The sequence below is a fragment of the Pomacea canaliculata genome, linkage group LG7 (genome assembly GCF_003073045.1).
Source record: "Pomacea canaliculata isolate SZHN2017 linkage group LG7, ASM307304v1, whole genome shotgun sequence".
NCBI classification, from domain to species: Eukaryota; Metazoa; Mollusca; class Gastropoda; order Architaenioglossa; family Ampullariidae; genus Pomacea; species Pomacea canaliculata.
The window spans coordinates 29,080,796-29,095,327 of record NC_037596.1 but is presented as its reverse complement, the minus strand read 5'-3'; the positions used below and the strand labels follow the sequence as shown (position 1 = coordinate 29,095,327).

General features: G+C 41.3%; 2 protein-coding genes across 2 annotated transcripts; one reads left to right on the top strand and one right to left on the bottom strand.

Moving 5' to 3' along the window:
- Window positions 1-17: 17 nt before the first annotated feature.
- Window positions 18-5,270, bottom strand: LOC112567601. Its single transcript, XM_025244296.1, has 4 exons — window positions 4,977-5,270; window positions 1,618-1,700; window positions 153-863; window positions 18-33 (listed from the first exon to the last, which is right to left on the bottom strand). The coding sequence occupies exons 1-4, from the start codon at window positions 5,268-5,270 to the stop codon at window positions 18-20; spliced, it is 1,104 nt and encodes a 367-aa protein (XP_025100081.1).
- Window positions 5,271-11,612: 6,342 nt separating this feature from the next.
- On the top strand, window positions 11,613-14,322 carry LOC112569368. Its single transcript, XM_025247164.1, has 6 exons — window positions 11,613-11,660; window positions 12,064-12,119; window positions 12,329-12,432; window positions 13,225-13,392; window positions 13,527-13,573; window positions 14,034-14,322. Exons 2-6 carry the CDS (start codon window positions 12,076-12,078, stop codon window positions 14,076-14,078), a joined length of 408 nt encoding a protein of 135 aa, XP_025102949.1. The 5' UTR covers window positions 11,613-11,660; window positions 12,064-12,075; the 3' UTR covers window positions 14,079-14,322.
- The last annotated feature ends 210 nt before the right edge of the window (window positions 14,323-14,532 follow it).

Below are 14,532 nucleotides of genomic sequence, written 5' to 3'. Positions count from 1 at the left end.
CCCCCGTGGTACTTGCTTCACCCATGAAGGTGTCTGAAAAGAGAACCTCCACAGAGGTCAAGTCATAGTCGATGACAGAGGGGTTATCTTTCGCTGCTGTCAACCACGTCGCTCTGTTACCTCCATCAAGTAGAGGAACACCGACAGCAAACGTTGTTGTCTTGTGATTTCGAAACTCTGCTATTGCTTTTTGCTGATCAGAGGTCAAGATCTCACGGTATCCAAAAAGCTCAGGAGCAGAGTAGCTGGCAGCTGAGGTCACGTGATCCTCTGTTAGAAGCCGATAAACGTTATCGTCCATCTTGTAGATGACCGTTATGGAAGCCCCAAAGCGGGCCTTTGACACGAAGTGTGTGCCGTAGGTGTCAAGGAACTGAAGATACTTGTCCTCGTCATCAGTGTTGTTGAGTTTAATCATCCAGTCCGCAAACGACAAATGAAAAGATGGCGGTTCCGTGAGCAGAAGTGTCAGGTCGTACAAACTGCAGACAGCTGTGGAAACGACCAAGACGTGTTGTGTGAGTTGCGCGGACAGTTTGTGAAAGTGTTGGCTGGCCGAGAAGGGAGGCCCCCACTTATCACGACCGAGTCTTGCGGTGACAGTCAACACCTTGGTCAGGTCGTACGGCGTCTCCACCACCTTCGACGTAAACGACGTGTCACATGACACATCGTGGGACAGAACCACGCCACGTGGCACGCTATAGCGAAAGTCTGGGGTCACGTGAAACTCACCAGAAAAGATGGGGAGAGTAAAGCCCGGGTCACGTCCTGAGGTCAGAGGGCATCCCTTGAGACTGTTGTAGCCGAACAGCGAGTAGTCCATGCCTTGTAACTGTAGCATGACTTGTGCTTTGGGGACACTGCAGGAAGAGTTCATCATGGACTGTCATCAGTGTGTCAGTGATAATGAGATAATAGGGTGTATGAGACTGTCTGTCTCACTAAATGTCTGTGTGTGCTTGTCAGTCTGATATCTTAAGCCCGTGGAAAAGAGATTTAAAAATTATTTGTGTTTGTATGTCCTAGTCTGTGCTGTGTGTCTGTGTGAAAAGGAAGAGAAGTGACAAACGTTGTTAAAGTAATGTAGCAGCTAATTTCAATCCGTTCTAATTTTCTTGCATTAGAAACTCGCATTTCATTGTTTTCTTAGAATTCAATAGTCCGCTGCAGTGATAAAATAAGCAATATGCACCCGACTAGTAACTAGAAGGATATAAACAAATTATTTAAAGTGATCAATAAAGGACGATTAGTTACTAGTATATAAAAAAGACAAATTTTCTTAACAAACACTATATAGGAATGTGAACATAACATGTAATAAATTTGATAATTAAATGTTATTAGCGGTATTGTTACAAAATATTTTTTTGATGGACACAATGTCTGCTATTTAGACACTGTAGAAACATAATACCCTTTCTTAAAAAAAAAGTCCTTAAAATATTTACTCTAAAGATGACGTGTAACAGTATGAAGTGGATGTATCCAGACGCCCTAACCTACAAGTTCAATGTACTGTACACAACATTCAGCTACACCAGTAACACATTATCAGCATGTCAGACAACATATTTGTGTTTGCTATGACCACCATTGACACACACAACATACCTTCCTTTGTTCACGGCTTCAAGACAAGAGGCCATAGAAAGAAGTATGAAGAGTAAAATCATTGTTGTCAACATGTTAACCACCTGTTAGGACAATGGTAAACAGGTTTGTTAATCATTTTCTACGATTTTATTTCTTCTGATTAAACACAGGCTCCATGTCTTGTAAACATAATGTACAATTTGTGTAGTGACTGAATTATACAAACTATTAATAGCAATATAAAATTAAAATTGAAATTCTTACAGCTATTAGTCATGTTTCATTACTACGAGTAACATGAACAACAACAGTAACAAGAAAAATACTATAAAAGTTAGCAAAAAGAGAAAAACAAAAAGGAGGAATAATGAGAAAAGAACACTTTGACAAACATATGTAGTATATTTACCTACTTATCAGAGTGTTCAATGCACTTTACAAGATGAAGGCTCAAACACAATTTAAGACAGATTTTTGTGGGAAGGAGGTAGAAAATGTAGTCAGGCCCGGAGCACTGAAGGAAGAAGACGTGACTGAGTCACGACATGTAAACCTCCTGAGTTGAGATTACAGAGTAGACCAGGGTAGTGGCCGTCCACGGTGGATGCGGCGTGGTACTGACCCCTTGTGGACTAACCTCGCCCAGACGAGGTCTGGAATCTTTTTTCTGTTATTTGTGTGCCTTTGACAGTTGACATTTGCTCCCCATTCCTCATCGGTTAAACCAGCGGTTCTCAACCTTTTACTTGTGACGCCCCCTCCCCCCCCCGACGAACAAAGGTAGGTCCGCGCGCCCCCCCTTAGCCACACAATGTAAGCTAATTTCACTAATACTGGTGTAAAAAACTTTTACAAAATGACCACCTTCGCGCCCCCATTGTAAGCAAGTCACGCATTGTACACACATCACGTATGCTAACTTAATTTCTTAACATTTCTTAACATTTCACTGTCAACTCACCATATCTCGTAGGATGCGCCACAGTCTCACACAGGTGATCGTCGGACTCACTTTCTAAATACCATGTACCGAGCCTTCACCAATGAGTCATTTACTGCACGTGATGGGCGAGCGCTGCAAACCGATCTGAGAGATCCATTTTATTTTTATTGTGTAGATAATTAAAAATGAGATTCGTTCGCAGCAGCTGATAAAAAACCACATCTGTTATTAAGTTCATTTTCTTGCAGTTTAAAGATGGGGCATCAAATATTTTCCTTTGGCATGACGATTAAGAACAAAGTCCACATCACAAATCGTAGAATATTTGAAGCAGCACATGGGCAAATAATTCTTCCTTCTTTGACATTTGTCGTCCTTAAGAGCAATGATGATAGACATTGAGAAGATCACAGACGAGTAAAGAGTATTTTAGGGTTTGTATGCACGACCAGGACATGCGAAATGAATGTTTTCCTTGGTGCTGTGTTGTGAATGGCTGACCAAGCATGTTACAAGAGTGTGATTTATTCACGGGAATACTTATGGCGTTTTCTTTAATTTGTGTAGTTTTCGCTGCAAGACTTCGAAAGGGCAGCAACCGGGAAAAGTTTGTAAGAGACAGAGTTATTATCGCTGTGTCTATCATCTGGACATAAAAACAAATTGTGGACGACGGTGACCTCCGTATGACGATCAGCATTTTGCTGACGGCAAAGAAAAGGACAAAGCTCATTAGTCCTTGTGCAGTTTCTTTACTGCCAGAGAAACTGATCGACATACGTATGTGATTGTTGTCCCGCTTGTTTTATTGTGCATACGATAGACTTTATAATCGTGTTGTTGTCTCGTCTCGTTAACACTCATTTAGCCCTTGTCTATTGACGTTCACTGCCAGCGACACCTGCATGAACACGCATAGTGAACTGTCGACCTTCACTCGTGTTACGATCAAGACGATATACAGAGCGGTAATAATTAGTATTCGATGCGCATGCGTGGAACAGACTTGACGATCGTTCCGTCTCAGACATTGAAGCACGTGACACAGGTAACCAACTAAAAGCGTACAGTATCACCCGTCACGTGGGTCTTGTGTGTCCTGTTGTTGTCCTACAATGAACCTTACAAGCATATTGCTCAATATTTCCAAACTTATTCTGATGACTCACTTAACACGCATTTGTTTAGCATGATTTCAAGATTTAAAACGAATTTCTATTTTCCTCCCACTGTTACCTTGCCCACAAACGAATGATTTCACAGGAGGTCTGTACCATCACTGCATCAAAGTCATTGTTGTTTGTTCAATACTGTCAACTGAGAGCTTGCAGACCTATTAACCCTCTTTAATGTCGTGTGTTTTATATGTACCGAACCGTATCACGCAACCCGGGAGATAACTAGTCAAGAGCTGGGTTGGTGCCCCTGTGTGTGTGTGTGTTTGTGTGTGTGTGTTCATAGTGGTGATTAAAGAAAGATTTTTGTGAAGTTTTTTGCCGCGTGCTAGTATGTATAACGGTATCGCCATATAACAGACATGCTCTTTTAGACTAGCATAAAGAAACATCGGTCATGCGTGCATACAGTCTTGAGTGTGTTTCGCACTTTTTTAGACAAATAGTGGTTTTGTGCATGATTATGAAGAGATTATGGGCAATGTGCCACAGGATTAAAATAACTAAACGGCAATTGCTTTTCTCTCTCATTTTCAAGCATCCTTACCTTCCACCTGTTTACCTTAATCAATTTTTTTTTGTCCCTGCCTTGTTTTTAAGATCCACACAATACATGTTTACATATTTAAGGTGACAAAAACAAAATAAAACACACTGCTGATTTAAAGACTTTATCTGCTTAGTATTTAGTGAGTGCCAAATATCATAGCTGCACAATAAACATCGCCATTGACATGGCTGGCAACTAGGGAAGTAATAGTTTTAATTTTAACAGATTTCTAAGTCAGAGAAAGTTCGCTGTTGCTTGTGACTGCAAGAGTTGTCACGATGTTTACAGGGTGATGACATGTCACACATGTCACCAGTAGTATCGACGGCCCAGGCGACGGTTTCATAGGTGTCCACCCGAGTCATGTTGTTTAACAGATTTGTCCAGCCGGTGCCCTGTGGCAAGCTGCACGTGATGCCTGTGCGCTGCACCAGTTCACCGGTCGCACGGACGGCCAGCACCACCCCGCTGCCGGATGAGACACTTTGGAAAGGAGTCGAGTCCACCATGATCCAATCTCCTCCTTCGCTGTCAGGGTAGCCGTAGGTACCCGCTTTATACCTCAACTGCTTCTGCATGTTGATCTTCCAAGTGCCGGCGCCGCCATTAGTGACAGATTGGGTTAAAGCATTATCAACATAATGCGGCTCGCCCAAAAGCACGTTCGCCATGTTAGACTGAGAACTTTATCGTCGGTATCGACACGAACAGAGAATCGAATGTCCTCTTTAAGAGACATGGCAATGTATTTCGACCACCACTCCCAGCTGTACGGGGCAGCCCCGAGAGGGTTGGCTCTATTGATGCCTTCAATGCGAAACAGTTCTGTCTTATCAGAATGGATGTAGCCGACTGTGTCCCTACCTACATCAACCTGCTTCACCCGGTCCAGCTTGTACTGCCACCCAGAGCCCATGTTGGCGTTGTCACCGTAGGTTCCCGTGCGGCAGAAGAGTTTGGTGCTACGGTTGATTGACCACACGCCAGCCGGTCCAACAGACATAGAACTGTAGGGCCAGTTCTCGTCCCGGGCTGCAACAGGTCCTGGCGGGCATGAGGTCTCCTGTGTGATGCCGTGTGCTTCCCTGGGATGGGACGTATCCTGGCAACAGCTCCACCTTCTCCGGCGTCGTTCTGCGTGCAGCAGAAGCAACGCGTCCCTGGCCGTCTGGATCAGTAGAGAGTTCTGTTTGGGATATGGTGTTAGGACGTATCACGGATTTAGGCTTTAGTGAGTCTGTTTTTTTCAATTCTCTGCAACTGTTTCGCTAGGTTCTGCGGATAGTTTCTCTTTAGATATCGCGTAGGCGATTGGTGTATTGTAAGACTGTAGAGGCCTCGCCGTCGTGCATTCAGGTTGGTTCTCCGTTATGCACTCGGCTTCGACTTTTTCTTCGTTTCGAGGGGGAATTCTGAGTTTTGATGTTGTCTAGGCTTTCTATCGGGGTTTAGTCTGTTGTGTTGACTTCTGAGTTCGTCCTGTAATCTTGACACGCGATGGGTTTAAACTCCGCGTTCCTTTGTCTTTAGGGGGGGGATATGTCGCGTGTCACGATTCCGGCCTTTCTGTCACTACGGCTACAGTTCGCGGGAAAAGGTCAAGGCCTTCTCCCGCTGACCGTAGCCGTGCCTTACGTCACGCTCTTTGCCTACGTCACTTGACGTCGAGCGTGATTGCTGTGTGCTGCCCGGTCGGAGCTTTGAGCTTTGGGGTGCACTGGTCGGGCCCCTCCCTTCCCTGTCCAAGGTTTTGGCGTGAAAAGCGTTCACGCGCCTTGGCGTGGCCTGGGTGTCGTGGGCGCTGGCGATTGGTCACAGCAACTGGGCGACAGGTAGTGACCAGGGCCGCCGAGAGCCAGCCCGGGCCCCGGGACAGACGACCTCTCCGGGCCCCTTGTACTTGTAATCGTAAATTATTTTCCCAGTATATAATGTATGTTTACAATTCTACAGACTTAAAACTCAACTTCTGCACGTGTAATGCTTGGGTGTTCTGTCCTTAGACCTTTCTTTAAAAGAAAAAGAAAAGGAGAAGAAGAAAAAAAATCCACTGACCAAGGCCGGGCCCCCTTGACAGCCGCGGGCCCGGGTACACCAGACAACACAGTCCCCCCCTCTCGTCAGGCCTGGTAGTGACCCCCAGAGAGCAGCGTCCCTCGTGGCAGTTCTGACCTGGGCTCTGTGAAGAGAGGAGCGTTTTGTGTCGGAAAGGACGGCTGGAGGCCGGGCGTGTAGGCTGCGCGTTTTACTGAAGCCGTTTGGGCTTCGTACGGAAAGTGTCCGCGGATATCCACGGGAAAGTTTCTGCCATTCCTGTGGTGGAGGGCAGCTGACCGTCGGGCCGTAGCGCGAGCCGTTTTGGGCTTCCATTTGTTTTCTTCTACTTGTGTTACGTCTTCTCCGTATTCCACGTATGCCACATGTTGTTCATAATCGTGATGTCGCTGGACGTTTTTTGCTCCTCATCTGTGTCGTCGTCCTCTTTTGTATGAGTGTCCGCCATTGTGTCGACCCTGCGCCATCATCGCCTCGTGAGAGCGACCCTGCTGTGCCAGTGTACGGCCTAGCCATCGGGGGAGCACCTAGGGTGGAGGCCGACGAGCAGAGACTCCGTGACCTAGGTCTACCATGACGAGAGAAGTGAGGTCAGCTGGACAGCTGGTCCAGAGGGAGAGGGGGTGGCACCGCTGGTTCTGTGAACACCTTGAGCGGACACTTGACTGTGCTATGTCGGCATATACTTTGTATTTTTTTTTCTTTCTGCTGTGTGTGAATATTATTTATAACTTTTTTGCGGGGAGGCTGTCCCCAGTTGCTATTTTTACTTGACGAGTACTCGTAGGTGTATTTTTTATCCTTTTTTCTGTGGGTGTGTGTGGGTGTACGTGTATTAGTGTTTATATTTTTATTAAACTGCGTGTTTGTATCGTTTTTCCCGTCTTTGTCGTGGTCTGTGCCGTGCACGGGTTCGAGAGGTAAGTCGCTGACTGCCTCCGGCCGAGTGTCTGTGCGTGTCTGGCCGGGTGTGCGAGTGGCTGTGAGCGTGCTTCCGGCGACGCTGGGGGTGGAACGCGACAGTAACATTTTTATCATCAGTGGTGTAGTGTGGAATTTGTATCATAATAGTAACTTACTAAGAGTATAATTGTTTACTCGATGGTAGTAATGTTTAACAGTACTTCAAGGTAGCAACACATTTTTGGTCAGATATTCTTTTATTTTCATCTTTTCAGATTTGGAATGGTGTTGTTGACGAAATGCGGGCCTTAAAGGAATAAAACGCCTTATGTAAACTGTACATGCAAGAACCTAAAAATAAAATTTCACATTCTCCAAGGCATGTTGGAGGTGTTTGTTATATCATTAGTGTCATTGTTACAGGTAAACTTAATTAACCTAGATTCACAGTCAGTCGATTCGATGGGGTCTGGTTTGAATTCAGTTTGTCAGCAAAACACATAAACACACCGAGAGAAGCAGTAAACAGTGCAAAAACATATTAATGGAAGGGAGGTCCAGAAGAGTTTGAACACTAGGTAGAAAAGACAAAATCAAACCTCACCATTTGATAGTATTCATATCGAAACTCTACCAATGATGTAAGTACAGTGCCACAAACGTATGGGTGTTACTATCGACAAACAAATAAAATAAAATAAAACGTATCGTGATCGGTCCGTCTTCTTCGTCAATTGGTCGTCAGCAAGGAGACTGTGAACTGTGAACTGTGAACCAGCAAAGGGTCACGGCACACATCGTACAGACAGTGTGGTTGTGGTCAACGCGAGAGCGTGGCGTAAGGCGACAGAACTGAAGGAGACAGTGTCAACAGAGTACACAGTGTCTACATCAGCGGTTCTCAACCTGTGGGGCGCGACCCCCTGGGGGGTCGCGACGTGCCTACAAGGGGGTCGCGAAGGTGGTCCTTTTTTAAGTTTCTTATACCGGTATTAGTGAAATTAGCTTAGATTGTGTAACCGAGTGGTGAGGGCGATCAAACTCCTAATCGCTTCTCCCTATTCAAGTACACTGTATCGGCATGCAGTGACTTCTCACTTCCAAAACTCAAAACACAATCCCCCTCTCAACAATTAAGCCTCCAATCTCCCTCCTCTCGCCTTTTGCCCTCTTTCTCCCCCAATCTCTCATCGCTGACTCCCCTCTCCCTCTCCAGTCACACCTCTCTCTTTTAAAAAAAAAAACATCTAAAAGGCACGCATTCAGGAAACGTCCATCATTCACACCCTTTCCCCTCGCACGTGCTCACTGCTCACTCCTAGTACTCTATAGGTCCCTGACAGAAGGCCATGACCAGACAGTGCGGGGTGGGGACTTAAGAACGACCGATGACTGCTGCTAATGGCATATTTATCGGACATATTTGAGAAGCTGAACGTTGTGAATACTTCTCTGCAAGGGAAAGACACCACCATATTACAAACAACTGACAAGATGAATGCTTTCGTCCGAAAAATTTCGTTGTGGACGCAAGAGAAAATATTTTTGATATGTTTCCGTGCTTGTGTAAGTGCAAGGCTGACAACTTGAATCTTGATCAGGTGAAGAAGGTAATTATTGCCCATATAAACGGACTGAAAGAAAGGTTTCAGCATTACTTCGCTGAAACTGATGCGACTAAATACGATTGGATTCGTAATCCATTTCTGGCTGATCCTAGCACAAGCGGAAGAAGAGCAGCTCATCGACCTTTCGAGTGACCAATCCCTGAAAATGGTCTTCCAAACAACACCAGTGCCAACATTCTGGATTAGCGTTAATGGTGCTTTCTGAGAAACCAATGAAAGTTCTGCTGCCATTTTCAACTTCGTATATGTGTGAGCAAGGATTTTCAGCATTGGCAGCACTGAAGTCGAAATACAGAAATCGTGTGGACGCAGAGGCTGAGCTGCGAATAGCAGTGGGTACGAACATCGCACACAGGTTCGCTTTTTCTATGCAACAGCAAGCAGACTCAACCTTCTCATTAATCAAAGAGAGTGTCCAATAAAATTAATAAAATTATATTTATTAGCACCGCAGAATTTGCTTTAGTAAAATTTCATTAACAGTTATACTTTTTGCAGATACGAACTTTGTTCTTCCGTTGTTGATTTCCTCGACGCGGGGTTGGAGGTTAGCTAAGGCTCCCCCGCTCTTCCACTGACCTAGCTGGCTAAGGGGGGTCGCGGACATACCGGTGTTCGTCAAGGGGGTCGTCACAAGTAAAAGGTTGAGAACCGCTGGTCTACATCTTCGTGAGGACTAAAGGATTCAGGGGCAACAACTCTTACAGTACTGTGCCCAGCTGTGTGCTGGTGTTGAACTGACTTTTTAAAATTATTATTATTGATTATTTTTCCCTTACTAAAATTCCTCTTTTTCTTTTCTTTGTGTGGGGTAGTCCCCGTTTCTCTTGCGTGTACGCGTAAGTGTATTTCTCCATTATATATATATTGTATTTATCTACTTTTTTTTATTTATTTCGTCTTTGTTGTGGTCTACGTTCATCAAAGGTTCGACAGGTAAGTCTTGTCCTGAGCAAGTGTGTGTGTTGGTGCCGTCTGCGTTAGCGGTTGCGAGCGTGCATGCGGCGACGCTGGTGATGATGCGCGACAACAATGAAATAAAAAACAAAGCTTCAATGTTTTGTTATTATAAGAGAGTATTGACATCCATGGCTAGTTGCCAAAGCTATAAGCTGGAGTTGAGGATACACTAGAGTAAAAAAAGGAACATAAGCTCCTTTCGTTGCAAAACAAAACAAAAAGTTCATGATATGTTTTTTATCTGTAGCTATTGTATCAGCGTGCTTGCCTAGAGTGAATACAACAATAAATAGAAAGGAACATCGATTGCAGCAGACAGCTCCAGCAGCCGGCTCCTCATGTTTCTTTTATAAACCTAATCACCATCGATCTTTTAATCTAGAGGCAGACTAAATATTTTCTTCTGACATATTCATTCATACTACGCACCACAGCTTCATAAAGCAGTGTTCTCATGTTTCTTCTCTGACACAAGCAGTAAGTAATTATTTAATAATTTATAGTTGGAAGGATAATTGGCATGAGATGATGCACATTTAACCAAATTTGAGCTCCTAACAGCTAACCGATCATATTTCGTTAAACAATACGAAAAGAAATGTATATATGCGTGTGTGTAAGTCCGTGAGGGCATATCTCCTTGATCATTGTAAAATACAACCTTACATTGTTCTTGCAACAAACAATCATTGCAGAAATTCATGGGCATGACTTGCGGCTTTATGTTATTTGCATTTGTTTGTTTGTTTTTATTGTTTGGTGCAATATTTAATCGTATAAGTAGTGTAAATATATTTAATGATATTTAAAAACCTACTTAGTTCTAAGGTAAAATGTGTTGTTTAATGCATATTTCAGTACATAAATATATTATCATTAGTTTTATTTATTAATTTAAGTATATTTTGATATTTTCTATACTCGCAGCTCACATGTCTTAATTTATATATTATTCTTCTGTTGTTTAGTGAACAAACAAGAGGGGCAGACATTCCAATCGGCTTTTCATCTTCTACTTGATAAATCTGGCTGACGATCATATATCAAAGCCACAGAGCGTGACACAAGGAACAAAACATTTGTGGAGAGAGCTATGAATATTAAATCACTCCAAAGCCGATTAATGTTTTGTAGTAAGCAGCCGTGAAGCTTAATACTGTACATATCAGCTGTTGATATTTTGTTGATCTGAAACGGACGGTTGGTAATCCCATCGATTAACGACTTAATTAAGACTAAGTTATACGAGCCGGGTATTAAAAAAAAAATATTTGATTGATGGTAATCGTGGTTCTCAACATTTTTGCTGAACGTCAGGACGGGACAAGAACACGAACACACTAAAACTATGCTAACAATACCTGCAAAACACACCTGTATTGAAAATTGCGTAAAATGTTATAAAAGAAAAGGAAAACTTAAGTGAGATATGTTACATATACTAATGGCAATAATACACACATAGTACGCGTAATGTTTGGAGAACAATATTAAGAAAAATATTTTTTTTTTTTGTAAAAGGCTTACTCTTTAATTTCCTAACTTTTTGTTGCCAAGAACAACGAACGCATAATACAGATGGAAAGATATATTAATACACCATGTCGCTGAATGTAAAAAAATTAATGATTGAATTACTGTGTGCTTACAACATACCAATGATGTGTAGTCTAACAGCTGTTGCCATAATATTACATAAGAAAACAAACAAGGGGAGACAAGTTCCTTTCGATAAGTTTAATCCCTGTTGATCTGATTATCGAGAGGCAGAGTATAAATGTTCTCCTCCTGTCTTCATTCTAGACACCGAGGTTTGATCATCTGACCTTCCTTCTCTGACGCAAGCAGTGAGTTCTCATAATGATTGAAATTTCACATGTGAAGGGCAGAGTGTTAGACATTTTGCAGACATTTAAAAATTATTTGCCATAGACTGATGTACATTCAACCACATTTAAGCCTTTAATATGTAATCACATAAGATCATACACTTTTAAACTGTGAAAGTGTTTGCAAATACAAATGTATACATGCGTGCTGCATGCGTTTGTGCATATCTGCTAACATTTTAAAATGTAGACTTACATTGCTTATCCAACAAAAATAAATTAATAAGCAGTAGGTGCAGAATATATGCTTGATATTGATTAAGCGGTTAATGCCATATTCGATAAAAAAAAGCTATAAATGAAAGAAATATAATCAGTAAGGGCATCATTACACTGATTTATTATATTGACTGATTCACAGGCCTGTTTCATCATGAAGATTTTGATCTTCTGTTTTCTTCTTCCTGCTTTTCTTGGGTAAGAGTCATTTAAAAAAAAAACATTTTACCCACACTCTCGACCACGCGCACTCATATATTACTAAGAATGCCTACACTTACAAAGTGGCATTGATATTAGAATTAACTTTATGGGGCCATGGTATGTCCATGACTTTTATGACTTCATGCTTATAGAGAAAGTGTCGACGTCCTTAGTAAAAAGATGATTTTTTAATATTTTTTTAGGGCGAGTGACAGCAACTCACTCTTCAAAGCTCTCGATCTTGACGGCAACGGTATTCTGCAGCTGAACGAATCGATGGATTTTTTTACCCAAATGGACACAAATGGTTGTATTTTGCTTCTTTTATTGTGATTATAATTATGATAATCAATGTATTCGAATTTTTGTACTTTTTCATCATCATCCATCATCATCATCATCATCATCATCATCATCATCATCATACATAAGAGTTAGCACTCTTGAGAGATTGCAGGAACACTAGTAAATTAAATAGTTCATTGTTCTATTAATGTGCAAGATACTTTAAACCAAATACTTTGTAAGTCAATTAAACCAAACACATATTCATAACCACAAATCTGGTTTATTTTAAAGTCTTTTAATGACAAGAAATGAAGAATGCGATTCCATGTATTTTAATTTAATTTAATTTAATTTTCCATGTATTTTAATTTAGCTGCAATAGTATATAAACTGCTGCTTTAGAATCAAGTAGAATTACTGAACTCTCACAGATAGGATTAGTTACAAACTGTGCGGATACATCCACTTCAAGTAGAGTATTCCCCTCAAAGATTTTCGGAAATGGTTTTAATTTTCTTTTAAAAAGTATATTGAACTGTTAGTGGTGTGTGTGCTTGTGATGTGTAGGTGTGCATGGGAGTGATCTATTTATTTATTTAAAAAAAAATATATATTGGAAACAGAGCACTACTCCGATTTAAATTGCCCAGTGGGACTAATAAAGTTGGTTGTTGCTGTTGTTGTTGTTATTCGTTTTTACGTTACTAAATCACAGGAGATAGGGAAACGTCACATGCGAGCATAAAATAAATATCATACTTAAAGGTCGAACACGAGAAATATTGTCCCCTTTTTCACATCTCTTTTGCAGACGATGGACAGGTAAGTCTTCTGGAGTACATGGCCAGTCCTACAGTCGGGCTAACTCCATCAGGTGTCCAGGCCGCCTACAACAACTACGACAAACTGGACGGCAATGAAGATGACGTCATTGACCAATCGGTTATTCATTTCATTTACGAGATGATGGACACGAACAGTGAGTGTAACAACTTTTTACAATATTGTTTTAATTCCAAATTTGTAATATCAGCAACTAGATGTCAATACGTAAACAAATTGTTTTAGTAGTTTTCTCGCTTAACTGTTAATACTGTACATGTATATTTTCAGATGATGGAGAAATCTCACCTGAAGAGTACGAAATGAACAGCGTGGGAGTAAGATCATTCTTTTATAGATAACAGACGGGTTACTGGGTAGAGAGATATGTTGATAAAAAAGAGAAAACATTCGTGACATGTGTGTTAAGCACGAGTCTAGTTACCATTAGAAGACTGAAAACATGTTTGATCAGCTTACCATAAATACTAAAACATTAACATTGGTGGGTTTATTTCGCCATTTTTATTATTCTTGCATTTAGTTGAACATGCTTTAATTTTTGTGGCTTACGCGGAAAACGACACCAGTGCAGACAGATTTTATACAAAACAAAAATATATACTAATTATTATTATACATTTTAACATTTTTATCATCAATGTTGTAGTGTGGAATTTGTATCATAATAGTAAATTACTAAGAGTGTAATTGTTTACTCGATGGTAGTAATGTTTAACAGTACTTCAAGGTAGCTAACGTTTTTGGTCAGAAATTCTTTTATTATCATATTTTCAGATTTGGAAAGGTTTTGTTGACGAACTGCAGGCCTTAAAGGAATAATACGCCTAATGTAAACTGTACACGCAAGAACCTAAAAATAAAATTTCACATTCTCCAAGGCATGACGGAATGTGTTTGTTGTGCTTGTTATATCATTAGTGTCATTGTAAACAGTGCAAAAACATCTTAATGGGAGGGAGGTCCAGAAGAGTTTGAACACTAGATAGAAAAGACAAAATCAAGCCTCACCATTTGATAGTATTCATATCCAAACTCTACCAATGATGTAAGTACAGTGCCACAAACTTATGGGTGTTACTATCGACAAAAAAAAAAAAATAAAAATAAACAAAGCATATCGTGATCACAACACATTTCTGCAAAAAGCAACAGCATTTCCTAGAAGGTCTACTGGCTGTACACAATAAAACATGTTCTAGACACACAAGAAAACAAGTTTTTAAAATTAATTACAGACCATGAACACTAGACTACGTGTCCACCATGTCAAACT